Source organism: Squalius cephalus (genome assembly GCF_949319135.1).
Source record: "Squalius cephalus genome assembly, chromosome: 1".
Lineage (NCBI taxonomy): Eukaryota > Metazoa > Chordata > Actinopteri > Cypriniformes > Leuciscidae > Squalius > Squalius cephalus.
In genome coordinates this window covers 47,976,647-47,996,979 of record NC_137122.1, presented here as the reverse complement: position 1 = coordinate 47,996,979, position 20,333 = coordinate 47,976,647, and the positions used below count along the sequence as shown (strand labels likewise).

At 38.0% G+C, this 20,333-nt stretch overlaps 1 protein-coding gene across 2 annotated transcripts in view; it reads left to right on the top strand.

Annotated features, from left to right (window-relative positions):
• grb2b (growth factor receptor-bound protein 2b) overlaps positions 1-12,183 on the top strand; it is a 46,405-nt gene extending 34,222 nt beyond the window's left edge. For both annotated transcript variants that reach the window (XM_079891232.1, XM_079891233.1), the window contains exons 4-6: positions 3,386-3,508; positions 4,440-4,608; positions 10,655-12,183. In XM_079891232.1, coding sequence (XP_079747358.1) covers positions 3,386-3,508; positions 4,440-4,608; positions 10,655-10,840 — 478 coding nt within the window. In that variant the 3' untranslated portion in view covers positions 10,841-12,183. The remainder of the gene's footprint in view (positions 1-3,385; positions 3,509-4,439; positions 4,609-10,654) is intronic.
• The last annotated feature ends 8,150 nt before the right edge of the window (positions 12,184-20,333 follow it).

Sequence of the window (20,333 nt, the reverse complement as noted above, 5' to 3'; positions counted from 1 at the left end):
TACACTATATCAAATATCATCAACATTTAATACTATGTATGTACAACATAATTTACAGAACAGAACACCGAACAGACCAGACACAGTACAGATCAACTACAATTAAAAGCCAAAGAAAAAAGAGAGGTTTTAAGTTTTGCTTTAACAACGGCAAAAGCTCAATCTCCTCTCGATTTCAGTCTAGCCCCGAGGAACATTTAACAGTCTCTGGTTGGATTACCTAAAAGACCTTCCAGGATTGTGAACCGATTATAAATCGGAAATATATATACGGGAGCTAATCCATTCATGGATTTAAAAACCAGCAACAAGACTTTAAAATCAAAGCCAATGCAGAGATATCAGAACTGGAGTAATGTGCTCTCGTTTATGCACACTAGTAAGGAGCCTAGCAGCTGCATTTTGTACCATTTGCAGATGGTTAAGAGATGCTTGGTTAATACCCATAGAAAGGGAATTACAATAGTCAAGCCTTGTTGAAATAAAAGCATGAATCACCCTTTCAAAGTCCTTAAAATAAAGAAATGATTTTACTTTAGCTAGAACTCTGAGATGATGTTTGGCACTTTTGAAAAACATGCCCAGATTCTTCACTAGTGGTTTCACTAGTGGTTTTCGACACTCTGGTGTACTTTTCTGTACAGCATCATGGGTAATGTAGTTTTTCACCAGGAATTCCACTGTTCATTTTTTTTTAAATAAGCTGAAATAATGAAGGCTGCGTTATTCATCAGAAGCAAATACCATCGATTTGATCGACCAACAACCTCATAACTCACAGTAGGTCTGTCTTTAAAGGTTAATAAGTTATTATTAAAAATCAATTTCCCTATGGAGAAAATGAATGAGGTTTTTACTTCAAGTACCCAACTGTTGCACTCAATAGTCTGTTCAGTGTGATGCAGTATCTTCCCTTAATATTATTTTCACAATCCTTAACTTCTGAATTTTAATCCACTGGAAATCTTGTCTCTTTTTTTTTAATGATCAGTAATTAATGCGTTGGACCTCATTAATGAAACAAGCTACACTGTAAATAAATTGTAAAACTTTGTTACATGTAAATCTTGTCTAATTAAAATATAACCGTTTTCATTTTATATATGTATGTAGGCCTATATATAATTATATATTTATCTTGTGTATTTTTAATCTACTGAAAAAAAAAAATGGGGGAGGGGTGGTGTTTTTTGATTGACACTAGGCTTGGGCGGTATTCGAATTTTGATACCGTCAAACCCCCTCCCTATTTTACCGGGGTATACGGTATTACCGTGACTAATTAAAAATTATGACATAATGGGCTCAGACGGCGTCACCAAACTGTTGGTTTGTGCCTACACAGTTCAGAAACTGAATGCCAGATCGGGCAAAAAAAACAAATCAAGCCGTGCACGTTGTGTCTGAGTCCGGTCGACGGCATTAACTGTTATTATGAGCCCGAGCCCACCATTATTCAACATAATACTGTGTGCGTGCAACAAGCAAGAAGTGCCTTTGTAATCCGGTGACGCGTGTCCATTTGATTTTTATTAATAAAGCTTTTCTGCAAAGGTGGAAGTTGACGATCGCCATCTCTGTAGTGAGCGCGCATATAGAGAGAAATGCACATCATTGATTAATCAGACTATATTTCTTTTCGTTTTGAATTGTTTCGTTTAAAGAAATTGACGATCACCATCTCCATAGTGAACGATAGAGAGAAATGCACATCATGGATTACAGAGAGTAGGCTAGTCTATTTCTTTTCGGTTTGTATGGTTTCGTTTGCTGAAATTGATGATCACATCTCCGTATGAACGCGCCTAGAGAGAAATGCACATCATGGATTAAATAATCAGAGTGGCCTTTGTCTTTTCGTTTTGAGAAATTGACGATCGCCATCTCTGTGAACGCCATAGAGAGAAATGCACATCATGGAGTAATCAGAGAGTAGGCTACCCTATATTTCTTTTCGTTTTGAATTGTTTTGTTTAAAGAAATTGACGATCGCCATCTCCAAGTTTCGGTTAATTTATGAGATTTCAATGCAAGTGACCGCGGCATGCCATCGCCCATCATGTCATGATTATATTAAATATATAGGCAATTGGTTGATGAAAAATTTATTAAAATTAAGATACAATTTATACAAAACGAAATTCGTTTTAAAGAGGCCTTTTACAAAACTAAATTTATTGAAGTGGTCAAATCGTCTGACTCCCGATGCATCCCATCTTATTTGTGCTGTTCACTTTTCATAATCAAGAAAGATGGAAAAAATAATATAATAATATTTTAACAAATACGAAACTTAATGCGCTTATTTAATGAACTCGAGAACAAAATGCATCCTGGCAGCAGTGAGTGGGTGGTAGTTTCGGAGATGCGACATTAGGTTAGAGGTGTTTACATCTCTCGCGGTCACCTTTTTATGGAACAATTTACAAATTGCCTCGTCAGTATTTACCGCCTCTCCCTTCTCATTCGGTTGGAACCAGAAATATTGCCAAACTGCAACCACACATAAGCATTTTTTAGGCAATAAATAAATTATATATATTAGCTATATATAAGTGCCGGTAATGACGGTATTGAAACTGATACCGGTGCTATTTTAAGATCCCGCGGTATCCGATATTACCGTAATACCGCCCAACCCTTTTGAATGATCAGTAATTATAGCATTGAACCTTATTAATGAAACATAAGCATAACTGTAAATCATTTGTAAAACTGTTCTTACATGTAAATCTTGTTAAATTAAAATGCAACCATTGACATCTTTTTTATTATTAGTATTACTTCAAATGAAATATGGCATGTACTCCATCTAAGGTCTGTAAGCGCAGTGATGACATTGGATATCATTTATAATACCACAGAGTAAATGCACTTTGGATTTGTCAGCTGTTTCTTGTCTCTCCAGTAAATAAAGGCATTTGGTTATCAGGTTTGCTTAACCCAGTTCACCTGACTTTGCCGCACACATGCACAAACACAGCAAGTCTTATTGAAATTTGAGTTCATTCAGTAAAGTCATATAGAATTAGATGGTTTATAAACTGGCTTGTACAAGAAAGACCAGCTTTATTCTAGAAGAAACCCACAGGCAGACCACATCTGCATGTTTTTTGTTCACACACAATCTGTGCTGATCACTGTTTTGTTGATCTTCTAAACTCTGTAGCTGTTCTTCTGAGCTGATTTTTCTCTGTGCTGCCTGTCTTTTTGAAAATGATCCTCCTTTCTATTCATCCGCACTTCCATGTAAATCAATGAAATCCATCTGATCTCTGTCTTCAGTATCTCTCTTTCCACCTCTTCTGTTTTCAGTTCTCCCAATACAATGTCTTCGTTCGGATATAATAGTAACGTTTATATTTGTGTGTTCATACGTTCTCAGGTGGTTCTTCGGGAGAATTCCACGGGCCAGAGCGGAGGAGATCCTAAACAAACAGAGGCACGACGGAGCCTTCCTCATTAGAGAGAGCGAGAGTGCGCCTGGAGACTTCTCACTGTCTGTCAAGTACGTCAACATTCCCAGCTCTACAGGTTTAATCAAACGCAGGGATTCCTGAGATTGAGTTTGCGTACCTAGTGTTTGTCTCAGGCTTCCTAAATGTTCTGTTGTTGTATATCAATGAATAAAGAACATGTTTTTTCTAGGCAGGCGTGTTGCGCTTGTGTCTCGTATCTTTTACAATGTCTCGCACAGGAAACGCTAAAAGAAGTTTAACTTTAAAAAAAAACATGTCTCGACACCTTGCGTTTGAATGGCCCCAAATGTTTACATAGAGAACAATGGAAAAGCAGTGCAGCAGAATGCAAAAACGTGTTCTTAGAAATGGCACCATACTGTTTTTCCTGTTTTGTTGTTGCCAGAATGGCATGAGCAGAAAAGGCACAGCCCTTGGGGTATCTGTGGGGTATTTTGAACTGAAACTTTACAGTCACATTCTGGGGACAACTGAGACTTATATTACATTGTGTAAAAAGGGGCATAATAGGTCCCCTTTAAAATACATTAAAATAGAAAACCATTTTTAAATTGTAATATTTCACAGTATTACTGTTTTTACTGTATTTTTTATTAAATAAATGCAGCCTTGGTGAGCAGAAGAGACTTCTTTCAAAAGCATTAAAAAAACTTACTGACCTCAAACTTTTGAACGTAGTGACAAAGACATGTAGCTGAATGTCATCATGTGAATTGACTGTCTCGCGTGAGTCAAGGCGGTTCTTGTCTCATTCAGGCCGAGCTCTTTGATAGACATCAGGGCAATTACCCATTTGATCCCCGGCTATCGTGCCTGTCTCGCCTGTGTTTGCATACACGTGTTAATGTGCATTCTGACCTCTGTTCACAGCTTTATTTTTGGATCATGGCACACAAAGGAGTACATTATATTAATCTCTTCGGTATCAATTGTGAAGTGTTGTCTTTCTTCTTGTTTAAGGTTTGGTAATGATGTACAGCATTTCAAAGTGCTGCGTGACGGGGCTGGGAAATACTTCCTTTGGGTCGTGAAGTTTAACTCTCTAAACGAGCTGGTGGACTATCACCGCACCACTTCCGTTTCCAGAAACCAACAGATCTTTCTACGAGACATCGAGCAGGTGCCTCAGGTATGACAGTTTTGACCTTTTTAATACTGGGTCTTTGTGAATGACTGTTTTTACTTTTGTAATGCAACACTTTTTCAAGTAAAATCTGTGGAACAGGGAATTTGTTTCATGGGAAGAGCAAAAAAAAAAAAAATCTTTGGAATAACCTGCAGTAAATAATCGTTTACAATAACATTAGGGAAAAAGGCATGCTATACACACTAAATGAAGACAATTATTCAATAATAAAAAATCTTGAAGGTGGGAAAACACTACACCAGGGCTTTTGGCAATATTTTTAAGAGATGAAATAAAGGCTGTTTACACTGTCAGTCAAAAAAACGATTATTTGTGTATTTGTTTGGAATCTGATCTAATTTGTTGACTGTCCACATTGTGTATCCCAACTGTTGCAACAACACAACCTTTTTTCTGCAGCGAAACTAGTGATCGACCGATAATTGGTTTTACCAATATTTTTACCAATATTTAAGCATTTTTCCATAATCGAATATCGGTTTTGTTATATCGGTTCACTGATAAATGGCACCATCTTGTGGGCGTTTTAAAAATTGTGTGCAAGACTGCCTTTTAGGGATGCACCGCTACCACTTTTTTTCAGACCAAGAACAAGCATGTGGAAAGGAGAAACATTTAACCGAAACAGTTTTATTTCGGCCGCACTCTCCACTCGTTTTTAGACGGGATATGTGAACGGCCCCTTAAAGTGGTATCGGGTACAGGAGCACAGTATCGGACCGACACCCGAGTACTGGTATCGGTGCATCCATACTGCCATTAAAGCACTGCGTTTGAGGGGTGATGAGTGTTCAAAGGTAAAATAACTTGCCTCCCTTAGTAATTTTTTGAACATAACAGCCATTAAATTAAATTACCTTTACTTCTATAGCGCTTTATACAATACAGATTGTTTCAAAGCAGCTTTACAGTAATAAACAGGACAATAGTGATTCAATGATGCAAACAGAATTCAATTCTGCTGTGAAGCAGCTCTAAAAAGACAATAGTTAACAGTCATTATTCAGTTTATTATGATTCAGGCAGCATTACAGGTCAAAAGTCAGATTGTGGATTGGTAGGTAGCATTTGAAATATTTCATCCAGTTCCGTCTTCTTGAAGATCAGATTGGTGATGAATGCTAGTATGTAGACGAAACTGGCCATATGGGTCTTTGCAGAGGACCTGTGGCGATGGCTGTTGTGTTGACGAGGTCTTCACAGGGGATTGACTTGTAGACACTGTCTCTGCTGACATACAGGGCTGCATTTTGGTCATGTCTAGGTGCATGTCCACCATCTGATCTGGATATGAACCGGATCCGGCTGACTATGGTAACCTCGGGATAAGGATGAGACAGATAGACTAATAAGCGTAGATGACATTCTTCTTACGATGTAACAAGTACATCTGGTGTTATAGGAAATGTTCCCGGTTCCGTTACACCTAATTTATGCAGCCTAACAATCTTTTAACGGATTTGAATTGTAGAAATGTGATCATGTGCTATCTGTATGCCAGGTTAAAGAGATGTGTTGTCAGTCTAAATTTAAACTCACAGAGTCTAAATTTAAGTTTAAGTTTAAATTTAAATTTAAGTCTTCCTCCCGAACCATGTTAGGAAGACTGTTCCAGAGTTTAAGTGGTAAATAGGAGAAGGATCTACCGCCAGCAGTCAATTTTGAAATCTATGTATCATCAACTGGTCAGAATTTTAAGATCGCAATAGATGTGAAGGACTATTATGCCTTAAGAGTTCGCTCAAGTACTGCCGAGCTAAACCATTTAGTGCTTTGTAAGTAATTAGCCAGTTTTTAAAATGTATACAATGTTTAATAGGTAGCTAATGTAGTGTTGACAGAACCGGGCTAATATGGTCACACTTCCTGGTTCTAGTAAGCTCTCTAGCTGCTGGAGTTTGTTTATTAAAGGGGTCATATAATGCCATTTTTGTACAAGTTAATATGATTCTTTAGGGTCTAAATGAAAAGTTTGTAATATACTTTAATTAAAAATTCTCATTAGTATAGTAAGAAAACACTAATTTTACCAGGTCAAAAACAGCTCTGTTTTCAGCACGCCATTTAAGTGCATGTGTCTTTAAATGATAATGAGCTTTGCTCACCCCGCCCCTCTGTTTCTGTGGGGCGTTTTGACACAACACCGCACAACACACGTGGAGTGTTGCCTTGACAACAGTTGAGGGTATATTTTGGAGAAAGAATGGCAGCGGGAGTCTCTGAGGAAACATCTGTGCAACCATATCAATTTGAACCAGAGTCGGACCCGGAACAAGATGACGTCCCCGAAGAAGTTAGACAATTAAGGCTCGAACAGGACGTTTCTGAATGGTTGGTTAACGTAATGTCACTTTGATCTATCTTTGTATGTACTGGCAGGGTAACGTTAGAGTAGTGAGATACGAACGCTATGCGTTTACTGATGTATACGTTAGTTCATTGACAGATTGATGAAATGTCAAACATGAAAGCATTGACGTTGATCGTGGGGAATATTCCCTTCGAAAACAAAACTCAGCCACTGCGTCTTCAGCGGTTCAGATTTAGGAACATCAAAATGACTGCTGTGTTCCTTATTACATCCAAGAACAGAACACCTCAATCGCTTAGACGCCATTCTGCTCCAGCGTATCAACAATGGCGGACTATGATGACAGCTCGCTCAGGGCGGGTCTGTGTTGAAACGCTGCTGTCAATTAACAATCATGGGAGGGGCGTCCGACCGCGTGACGTCAGACGGCTCGATTTGAGACGGGGGAAAACATACAAGGAGATTAAAAAAAGACCACTGGATGGATTTTTATCATCATATGATGGCTGTGTACAGGCACTGCCAACATACACTTCAGTACAATCAACTTGTAAAAGTGCATGTACCATTATATGACCCCTTTAAGTGTGCAGGGCAACCACCCAGTAGAGAATTACAGTAATCTAGCCTTGAGGTCATGAACGCATGAACCAACTTTTCTGCATTTGTTATTGAAAGCATATGTCATAATTTAGATATATTTTTAAGATGGAAAAATGTGATTTTACAGAAACTAAAACAAGAAACGTGGCTTTCAAATGAAAGATTGGTATCAATGAGCACACCCAGGTTCCTGATGACGAAGACTGTAACAAAGTTACGTGCTTGATATGTAGTTTAAACTTGGTGCTAAAAAATTTAGACGAACTCACGGGGTCACGTAATCGTTAGACAATTAAACAACTAAATTACAGCTATGTAGAAATTTATTATCTCCGCAAGAGAAGTTCTGTGTAAACATATAGATAAAAACAGCGATCTGTCAGCAGGTATTTCTTAATCTAGACCTACAAAATCACTATTACTCGGACTGGAAATGGACTCGGTAATTGCGATGATTTATTTGTTGTTTGTTTTTCTGAAAATGTATGCGTATTCCAACGAATTCCAGCGTATTCTGTTCTCTTCACTTTTTAGGCTATTAAACAACACATCAACCTTTTAAAATTGTAGTTTAAAGTGGAATGCTCATTCATGCAAAGATGAAAGACTAGCCAGTTGTTTATGTTCTCCATTTGAAGACATTAGACTTTGCCTATTGCCTATTGTTAATATTACTAAAAGTTGCAATGTTTTTTTATTCAGGCTGTTAAGAATAATTTTTACATGCTATATTTGTTATTCGTTTACCTCATTACAGCACTTTTGTTCAGTGCTCTGTCAAAAACAGACATGTATATTGGTTATGTATATCTGTTATAAAAAGACAACATTGTTGTACTCTACCAATAACTACGTCTGACATTTATGTTACTTTTTAGCCTATTAAAGGGATAGTTCAGGATTTTAGACATGAATCTCTATAGCTTCCCCATAAGCAGTGTGGTGCATTGACCATGACTTACCCCCGACAGCGTCCTGTGAGCCGAGCTCCGGTCCAGTTTTGGTCAAGATGAAATTAGTCCGGCAAGTTTGCTGGGGTCACGGCAATAAAGCTTTTTTCTTCTCAAATCAATATGTGTTCAAAAGAGTGATATATTTGCACCACAAAACCGCTGTCTATGGAGAGGTCAGACCTCGTAATGGCTTGGCACTATTTTCTTCCCCGTCATATCACTGCGCGCTGCCGCTACCTACAGCCAGCTGGGAGCCGCGCAGGCGCACACCACTTTTTCAGTTGTTCGGCAGTGTTTACAGCAGTGTTTACGTGCTCAGAACAGCTACACGAACGAGCTAACATAGCTACTCACCAAGAGCGATCAGTTTGTAATCCTTTTGGCTGTGTGTCGAAGTCAATGTTGTCATCGTCGCTGCTGTAGTCAGACATGTTATCGTTCTCTTTACGAGCTGTAAACAAAGTGACACGTGCGCGGCTCCCAGCTGGCTGTAGGTAGCGGCAGCGCGCAGTGATATGAAGTAAGTCATGGTTAATGCACCACACTGCTTATGGGGAAGCTATAGAGATTCATGTCTAAAATCCTGAACTATCCCTTTAAACAACACATCAACCTTTTAAAATTGTAGTTTAAAGTGGAATGCTCATTCATGCAAAGATGAAAGACTAGCCAGTTGTTTATGTTCTTCATTTGAAAACACAAGACTTTGCCTATTGCCTATTGTTAATATTACAGCTGTTGTTAAAAATAAAAAGATGCAACTGTTCTAAGCTACACTAGTTGCAATGTTGTTGTTTTTATTCAGGCTGTTTAGAATTATTTGTACATGCTATATTTGTTATTTGTTTGTTTACCCGATTACAGCAGTTTTGTTCAGTGCTCTGTCAAAAACAGACATGTATATATTGGTTATGCATATCTGTTATAAAAAAGACAACATTGTTGTACTCTACCAATAACTACGTCTGACATTTATGTTTAAGTGGTGTGAGAAAGTTACATAAACCACTCAAAATCTGATTAGAGCGGTCAGACTGAAACGGGTTTCCAGAAATTTGAATAGGATTTCAAACCACATATGAATGTAGCTCAAAATGGATTTTTTGCTGTTCACACTTGCTAATATGATCGGATTCCAATCTGATATGCACAAAAATCAGATTTGGTCAAGTCAAGTCAAGTCAAGTTTATTTATATAGCGCTTTTCACAACATAGGTTGTATCAAAGCAGCTTCACAGTATTAAATTAAAACAATACATCAATGTTTGTTTCTAGTGGAACGTCCACGTTTGGTAATGCTGATCAATAGTATCGTTGATTGATTAATTAAATTAAATATCCCCAAATATCCCCAACTGAGCAAGCCAAAGGCAACAGTGGCAAGGAACCGAAAAACTCCATCAGGTGACCTAATGGAGAAAAAAAAAAAACCTTGGGAGAACCCAGGCTCAGTCGGGGGCCAGTTCTCCTCTGGCGTTTATGAACTAGAGGTCTGAACGAGGCTTTTTTTTTCTTTTTTGGGGGGGATTTTAGGAAACTTAATGGACAAATAAAAAGTTCCTCAAAATCCTCTGTATTCAAGGTCTTAGTTAAAATATCAAATATTCTGTAAATATTCAATTAAGCTTTTTTTTTAAAGAAATTAATACTTTTATTCAGCAAGGCTGCATTAAATTGATCAAAATAGACAATAAATGGATTTATGTCATAAAATATTTCCATTTAAAAATAAATGCTGTTTGTGAACTTTAAATGACAAAAAATGTCCGGAAAAAAATGTATCACCGTTTCCACAAATATGAAGCAGCACAGCTGTTTTCAACATTGATAATCAGAAATGTTTCTTGAGCAGCAAATCATCATATTAGAATGATTTCTGAAGGATCATGTGACACTGAAGACTGGAGTAATGATGCTGAACATCCATCTCAGGAATAAATAACATTTCTAAATACACTCAAACCGTAAACATGCGTTTTAAATTGTAATAATATTTAACGGTATTGTTTTACTGTTTTTTTTATCAATAAATGCAGCCTTGGTGAGTCTTTCAAAAACATTACAAAATCTTATTGACACTAAAATTGTGTACAGTAGAGTATGTGTTAGATTCAAAACGTGCCATCATGTTGTTTACACGTGTCTATTGTGCATCCGCAGCATCCAACATACGTGCAGGCCCTGTTCGACTTCGACCCTCAGGAGGACGGAGAGCTCGGCTTCAGACGCGGAGACTTCATTCAGGTCCTGGACAACTCTGACCCCAACTGGTGGAAGGGCGCCTGTCACGGCCAGACGGGCATGTTTCCACGCAACTACGTCACGCCTGTGAACCGGAATATGTAAAGGAAAAAACCAAGTGATTAGTGAATAAGTTGTAATTATCGGCCCCTCACATTCACATACAATCAGACTACCCTACATGTCCCCGTCAACACCCTTAAAGTCCTGTGAAATCTAAAGCGGCACAGAAGAATGGAAAATGTGACTGAAATCATGGAGAGAAATAAACGTAGCAGAGAGGCTGGACGTTTCCACCTCTTTCGTGGTGCCCGGGCGAAACTATTATTCCTGAGAATCGTGATGTCTTCTTGAACGCTTGCAGTCCAGACTGAGCTGTTAGGGCGAAGGAAAGGCTGAATCTTAGCATAGTAAACAACGCATAAATTAAAACAACAATGATTCTATCTGTAGATTCATCCTGCTGCTTCTGGCTTCTTTTCTAGTCTACAATTAGACTTTTTTTTTTGTTTTTTTTTTGTTTTTTTTGTTCTTTTTGTTTTGGCTGCATGTTTAAATCTCTTTATAATAGTAAATCCTGAAGCTGTTTTTAAAAAGGAAAAAAAAAAACATTCTAATAAATATATAAAAATGTAAGAGGAAAATGCAAATGCATTGTACATCTGGGCTGTGGAAAAAAACACCTATAGAGAGAATCCATTTTTTTAAGAATATATATATTATATATTTGTATGTGTCTGTCAGTTTTATCTTTCAACACATTTTTGTTTTCTTTTTTCCAATTGTAAATTATGTTAATTTTTTGGGGAGGGCGAATGAAACGGAGTAGCTCTGGGACATGCTAATTTTATGAGCATCCCAGACGTAACACCGTAGTATTTAACGCATCATGTATTCCATTTGACATCATTCTTATTTTGTTTTAGAACCAATAGGGTGAGTGGATCCTTGACGATAGCGATTTATCGCGAGGGAGCTTCCGGTCTTGCAGGAGTTGCATCTAATGTGAAAAACCACATGGCTAGCCACCATTTTAAGCCAATGTATTTATTGCAGCCAGTTTTTATTTTTCTTGGGTTGTGAATGTAGCTGACATCACTCTGTAGAGATCATCATGAGGGACTTCAGATTGGAGAGCTGAACTGCAGGTGCATGATTTCAGAGACGCATCTATTCATGGTGTCAAAAGCTGTTCACGTACTGCATTTAAACATTTAAAATCACAATATTTGGTGTCGGAAAAACTGGCAGATGCCGGTTAAGCCAGTAAGAAGTGAGAAACCAGAGAGTTTTCAAATATATGAGTTGTCACATCGACTTATGTGATGCATTTGTTTTTTGTTTTTCCTTCATATTTTGTCTTTTCCGTGTTGTATGTTTTAGCTCTTTTTATGTATTTTGTTTCCCTCCTTGTGTATTATCGACCCGGTTTTCCGTGATGTGTTTTGTTCTCTCTGGATTAGTGCCTTTTTCTCTGGTGTGACAGTGTCTCTGGCTTGCTGCTTTAGCCTGAGCATTGGGTTTCGTCAGACCCGCAGTGAGAAATCATGTGCGCCCTCCTCCTTCTCCTCCTCTTGAACACACCTGCACACATTCACTCCTATTTAAATGTCTTGCCTTTTTTTCTTAACTTTTTTTTTTTTTTTTTTTTTTTTTGGCCTTTTTCCTTGTTTCTTTTGAATAAATAAAAAGAAAATGATAAAAAAAGAGAGTGTTGTCAGATACTTTATATTGAATGAAAGAGGCTTTTCCATTGAATGAAAGAAGCTTTTCCAGTTTCTTGTCATAGTTTGACATTCTTAACACTTGTGTGATATTTGAACTGTAAAGTGTTTTAGCCATTTTAGGTGTTACGTTGGCAACATTGAGCTTCTGGGGTGCCTCAGGGCTCCGTGATTGGACCATTTCCTTTCTCCATCACTAGGATCTTTCATTCAGAAACATGGTTTTTCCTATCACTGATGACACACAACTCTACCTCTCATTCCAACCAGAGGATCCGATGGTAGCTGCTCGCATCTCAGCTTGCCTGAGACATTTCTTTTTGGATGAAGGACCACCACCTTCAACTCAACCTAGCAAAGACAGAGCTGCTTATAGTCTCAGTCAACATAACACTTCATCATAACTTCTCCATTCAGTTAGGTTCGTCATCCAGGACAGCCAGGAATTTGGTGTTGTGATTGATGATCATTTAAACTTCACGGACCACGGCTAGAACTGCCCGGTCCTGCAGATTTGCCTCGTACAACATTCCTATCGAAGTATGCTGCACAACTCCTTGTCTAAGCGCTAGTTCTATCCAGATTGGACTATTGTAATGCTCTCTTGGCAGGCCTTCCAGCTTGCACTGTCAAACCTCTGCAACTGATCCAGAATGCTGCAGCCAGAGCGATATTTAATGAGATGAAGAGAGTGCACGTCTCTTCTCCTCATAAACTTGCACTGGCTGCCAATTGCCGCTCGCATCAAATTCAAGGCACTGATGTTTGCCTAGAGAACAACCACTGACTCTGCACCCCTATACCTAAACTCACTACTCCACACCTATGTGCCCTCCAGAAGCTTGTGCTTTGCAAGTGAATGGCGCCTTGTAGTGCCATACCAAAGAGGCCCAAAATCACTTTTTCACGGATCTTTGCCTCGACTGTTCCCTGCTGGTGGAATGACCTGCCTAACTCAACCCGAGATGCTGAGTCCATAGCCATTTTCAAGAAACGGCTGAAGACGCATCTCTTTCGGCAACACTTGACCCATTAATACTAACTTACTATTCTATATATCTATTAAAAAAGGGGGTAATTTGGACTTGTCACAACACTTATTGTATTACATATTGTTGCCCTATTGTTGGCTTGATTGTCATATTTGTAAGTCACTTTGGATAAAAGCGTCTACTAAATGAATAAATGTATTTAAATGTGCAACTGAATTGGAATCCGCAATGATTGACAGTGATAACCAACGGATGAGACAAAATGGTACAATTAATGTACTTAATTTAACTGGTACCGAAATTGGTACATAGAACTGTGATATTTTTCTGGTATTGGTACCGACTAGGCCTTCTGAAACTTTGGTACTGTGACAACCATAGAGGCTATATAAGAAAAATAATTTTTGTGGTAGTCAAAATTATGCCACAAGTGCTGTAGATTGAGCTTAACTTGTGTTAAATCCGCAATGTCCCTCTTGTAAGAATATAATATACAGTGCCATCCACTAATATTGGCACCCTTGGTAAATATGATCAAAGGCGGCTGTGAAAAATAAATCTGCATTGTTTATCCTTTTGATCTTTCATTCAAACAATTCACAAAATTCTAACCTTTCATTGAAGTAAAACATTTGAAAGTGGGGGGAAACTCACATTTCAAGATTTCTAGCAGAAGCAGTCAGGTTTTGATTTTTTATCTGTTATTTGAATCCATGATACCATATACAGTGAGGAAAATAAGTATTTGAACACCCTGCTATTTTGCAAGTTCTCCCACTTGGAAAACATGGAGGGGTCTGAAATTGTCATCGTAGGTGCATGTCCACTGTGAGAGACATAATCTAAAAAAAAAAAATCCAGAAATCACAATGTATGATTTTTTAACTATTTTTTTGTATGATACAGCTGCAAATAAGTATTTGAACACCTGAGAAAATCAATGTTAATATTTGGTACAGTAGCCTTTGTTTGCAATTACAGAGGTCAAACGTTTCCTGTAGTTTTTCACCAGGTTTGCACACACTGCAGGAGGGATTTTGGCCCACTCCTCCACACAGATCTTCTCTAGATCAGTCAGGTTTCTGGGCTGTCGCTGAGAAACACAGAGTTTGAGCTCCCTCCAAAGATTCTCTATTGGGTTTAGGTCTGGAGACTGGCTAGGCCACGCCAGAACCTTGATATGCTTCTTACAGAGCCACTCCTTGGTTATCCTGGCTGTGTGCTTCGGGTCATTGTCATGTTGGAAGACCCAGCCTCGACCCATCTTCAATGCTCTAACTGAGGGAAGGAGGTTGTTCCCCAAAATCTCGCAATACATGGCCCCGGTCATCCTCTCCTTAATACAGTGCAGTCGCCCTGTCCCATGTGCAGAAAAACACCCCCAAAGCATGATGCTACCACCCCCATGCTTCACAGTAGGGATGGTGTTCTTGGAATGGTACTCATCATTCTTCTCAGAATTCTAGCTGATAGACAGGTGTTCAAATACTTATTTGCAGCTGTATCATACAAATAAATAGTTAAAAAATCATATATTGTGATTTCTGGATGTTTTTTTTTTAGATTATGTCTCTCACAGTGGACATGCACCTACGATGACAATTTCAGACCCCTCCATGATTTCCAAGTGGGAGAACTTGCAAAATAGCAGGGTGTTCAAATACTTATTTTCCTCACTGTATCTGAACAAAATGTCCAGGACCTCCAGCTAAAAAATAGGCCCACAGCATTAAAGATCCAGCAGTATATTTAACCTTGGGCATGGGGTACTAATTATTCCTGTTAGCACCAAACACATCTGGTGTGTTTTCTGGCAAAAACCTCTGTTTTTAGTTTCATCTGACCATAGAAGCTGGTCCCTTTAGAAGTCCCAGTCGTGTCTGACAACTGAATATGCTGGAGTATGTTTTTGGAGGAGCGAGGAGGATTTTTCTTGAAACCCTCCCAAACAACATGTGGTGATGTAGGGGTTGTTTGAGGGTTTTTTTTCTTTTTCTTCTGACCCCAACTCTCAACTAATCTCTGCAATTCTCCATCTGTGATCCTTGGAGAGTCTTATATCCTCCTCACCGCGCATTAGGATGATATAGACACACGTCCTCTTCCTTGCAGATTCATAACATCTTTAGTTTATTGGAACTTCTTAATTATTGCCCTGATGGTGGAAACAGTCTAGGCCTACTCTAGACTGCTTAATCATTTTAAATGAGGCCGTTGTTGAGCTTCAACTGACCGACACAAAATAGGTCTCTGAAATAGTTTAGAATATATAAGTTATAAATTCTAAACTATTTCAGAGACCTATTTTGTGCCGGTCATTATAAGTCTTTGTTCCTTTGAGTAGCTGATGTTTATGATCTATCTATGGTGACCGCCTTTATTTTGCAAAAATGACACGACTGAAAAAAAAAAAAACCTGAGTTATGATAAGAGAGTTGTGTTTTAGCAGATGCACGCATAGATGCATCAAAACAAGATGTGTGAGAATTTTAAGACACTGACATTTTCCGGTCCACAATGAATCGATCGCAAGTCACCGCGAGAAGCTGTGTTGTGTGAACTTACGAAGACCTGTTCACTGCAAGCTCTTGGCCATTATGAAAGGTCGTTTCACTGTGGCTGGGTAATAGCATACTTACACACTTCGCCGAAACCCCCACTTCCTGCTGAGGGTGAAATACAGGGCATCTCTGTGTTTCACACTAGGGTGTTGTCACAGCCCTTCTGGCTGTCCGGCTGGTTGATTAGGAAGTTATCTGCACTGCTATCAGATTTGTAAGAGGGTTAGTGAGCTTTGCCACCAGCAGCCTTCAAACGACTGTTACAATGAGCTTTAATATGATTGTAGTGCTGTGTATAAGCCAGGGTTTCTCAAACTCGGTCCTGGAGGGCCACTGTCCTGCACAGTTTAGCTCCAACCCTGATCAAACACACCTGAGCAAGCTAATCAATGTCTTCAGGATCACTAGAAGCTCACAGCTGGGTGTGTTTGATCAGGGTTGGAGCTAAACTGTGCAGGACAGTGGCCCTCCAGGACCGAGTTTGAGAAAAGCAGGTATAAGCTAAGCTCGTATAGCAACATTGCACTGCATACATTGCTTCTTAGAATACACGACAGATCGTGGAAAATGTGTGGTGTTCTCGAGCTGAATTCTTCTGAGAAAAGTGAACTGCCGTTTTATCTATTGATTCAACTTCTGGGATGTCCTGCTTTGCTGGCTAATTGTTTGGTCTCAAAGTGGCCAAATTGAATAAAGCTACACTTCAAGCCCCTCCATGATGAATCTTCCAGGGTCAAACTGACCCTACACTCGACTAAATAAAGCTTGAAAGTCCATTTTCTGTTTGTTATTGTGCATTTGAGAAACATGGTGATAAGTAAAAGCATTTTAAATATCACATATGTGGAGGATGTCATGGTTCAGGTTAAAAGTTGACGTTCAATTGCAATAAATCTGTGTCTAAAACAGGTCAACGTGAAGCACAAAAGCAAAGTCCAAACTAATTTAAAGCTCACAATTTGCCTTTTAAAATAAGCCACACATTTGGACTGAAGAGAAAGTTATTAATATATGGACAAAATGTTTCATTTCCACTCATTTAGTTTTCTAAAAGGAATTTAAATCGTTCTTTAGAATGACAAACAAACACATCATTCATTTTTAGATATTTTAATAAGTCTCGTACGCTCACCAAAAACATAATCAGTAAAAAGTAAAAAACTGTAATATTGTGAAATTGTATTACTATTTTGTCTATGTGAATACATTTTTAAAATGTAATTTATTCCTGTGATATCAAAGCTGAATTTTCAGGATCAATGCATGGTCAAAAAAAAGTCTTAAGTCATTTCAACTTAAATTGCATTAAACTTACTTTTAAAAAATGAGTTGACTCTTGTCATTTAAAAAAAAGTTGGAAATTGCTGAACTTATTTTGATGAGTTAAAGCAATGTAAAAACATATTTTGTCATAACTTATCGATCATATAATTTTTTACAGTGCATCTTCAGTCACACATGATCCTTCAGAAATCATTCTAATATTCAGTGCTTAAGATACATTTTGTGTGATACAAAAATTCACCTTCAAAAATAAAAATAAAAGCAATTATTTGAAACAGAGATCTAGTGTAACATTATAAATGTCTATACCATCACTTTTGATCAGTTTAATGTATCACACCTGAATAAGGATAAACCATTTTTTTAATAACCACTAACTTATGAACGGTATAGTATAAAGTTTCTGCCAACCTTTTCTGGGCTGCATGACCTTAACATTCCCACAACTCAGCCTGAACCTGTGGAGATATTACATAAGGAAGAGACAGAAGCCAGTCCTTGATGAAGTCAGCTTTCTTTTTCCACTTGATTGTATCGCTCTGTTTGTACGGAGGACAAATATGTTCGGGTCGCTGCAGGTGATCACAGTATCTTGGAAGGCAAAGTGTTTAAGTGCAGTTTCCGAATCGTGTGATGACAAAGAAAACCCTGTTGGCTTTAAACTCTTCGGCTGCACCCTATGCAAATGTGTTCCAAAATGCAAACACTGGTCTCTGGAACATTGACTTTCCCTATCATACACATTTAGGCCTATCTTACGTCAACTTGCCGTTTCCTTTTTGCCACATTAAGCTCTTCCCATTGGAAATGGTAAACTGATTATATCTTTGGGGTTAACTAAATCAGTTTAAATGCCAATTTATTTAATTCAACTTCCATAGAACTGCTTTATCTTAAAAGGATACTATTGACTATATGATAGTTGACTCTTCATTTAGTTGCCCTCATGTTTAAATACTAGATAGTTAAAAATAGATTCTATGAAAGTGTCATCCTCACTAATATCTTTTTACGATCCGGAAAAACAGGTTTGGAACAACATGAGGGTGAGTAAATAATGACAACATTTTTATTCATTGGGTGAATTGGCACTAATATGGAGAGTACAGAATATATTTTAATATTGACACCCATGATAAGAATATGAACAATGATTTTAAGATTGAGTCCCATAGTTTTAATACAGTAAATTGACACAAAGGCTCCACCTACTGACAACTTCTCTTTATTTATTATACCAGCTACGAAAGTCATTCTAAAATACACGAAGCAATGAGAAATCTTCGGGATTTTCCTACTCTAAAAATGAAAAACCCCTTTACATTTGCTATAGTAAAACGATGTTTGTGCAAAAGCAAATAAAAAATGTAATTCGTAGTCGGCAGGATTCGAACCTGCGCGGGGAGACCCCAATGGATTTCTAGTCCATCGCCTTAACCACTCGGCCACGACTACATGAAATGTGACCGGTTACCGCTACAATTTTGAATTTAATAACGAATTAATGATTGTTTTTATTGTAATAACGAGTTTAGCTACGACTGTTCAAAAGAACGTCTCACGCGCGACACACACAGAAGCTCGAGCGCGGTGTGTGCGTGTTAAGCCATAACTGAGAATGAGAATGTTTTCAGCGAGTAACACACCTGGTTGTAACTACACAGAGCGAATATCACATATCTTACAGCTGTAACTGGATTGACTGTGTGAAGGTGTTACACACTAGAAGGGAAAAACGCTCACGCGCTCGATTGTCAAGTTTTATTGTCATATACTATCACACCTGACAATCCCAACCTAACCATCAGAGGTCACTGTCACTCCAGTATTGACCTTAATCTTATCTCAATCTGCATTGTATGATTGGCACCTTTATAAATACTGATCTCTTGTTTAGACTGTTGTGAATAGCTTCATGTTTTTAGTGCTTCTTGTTCCAGACCTGTGCGTTTTGGATTATGTTGAGTGGGTCTGTTTGTTGGATTTAATCGGTTTGGTTTTATTGGTTTCACACACAAGGCTTAAGTCCAGACTAGAATGCAGGTTTGAGCTATCTTAACTGATAGCAACTTGTTGTGTCTCAAGATGCACACCAGTAATGTTGTTTTTTCTACGGCATTTTATAAAAGCTTTCACTGACAAGGCTTAGATTAAGCCAGGATTAGGCTTTATAGTTCAATTAGGACATTTAAGTAGCTTTTATAAATGTGCTTTAGAAAAAAAAACATTAGGTGTGCATCTTGAGACAAAACAACAACACTTACATATTTTAAGATATGTCAGTGCATGCTTTCACAGCTCAAACATGCATTTTAGTCTGGACTAGGGTTTAAGGTTTAAACCTTGTCTGTGAAACTGGGGGTAAATGTCCAAATTGAACTAAGGCCTAGTCCTGGCATAGTCTAAGCCCTGTCTGTGAAACCAGGTCTTGATCTTGGATACAAGTATGCATCACTGCTTCTGGGTTATGAATCTGCCACATTCTATCACTTTTATATAGATGGAGATGGGCCAGACCATCAAAGGCTCAGCAATGCAAATGGTTAGATAATGTATATATACAAACAAAAAAAGATAACTTTTGAGGTTTCATTCCATTTCTAGGCTTTTATGATGGGCAAAATGATATTTCTAAGGGGCAAGAAAATCACTCAAAGACAGTGGAAGTGTTGATTCTCACAAATCAAAGTAAGTGTTGCGACCAACAAGAAGGAAACTATTCTGTTTCCATATGACAAGACACTCATTAGTTACTTAAAAATATATATATTTTCACCTACGAGTATATAGCATACACTACTTTATTATTTTTACCTGAAAAATGTAACTTTTTTCAGTTGGGTGTAATTCATTACTAAGTAATTCATTACTGTAATTTAATTAGGGTAAGATTCCCTTGAAAAAGTAAAGTAAGCTAGGCTATTCCTCTTGATTTGTCTGTAATTTAATTGGTTACTTCTGATGTGATTGCATTAAATACTGTATCGACTATAGAACAATTCTATATAATAATAATAATAATAATAATAATACATTT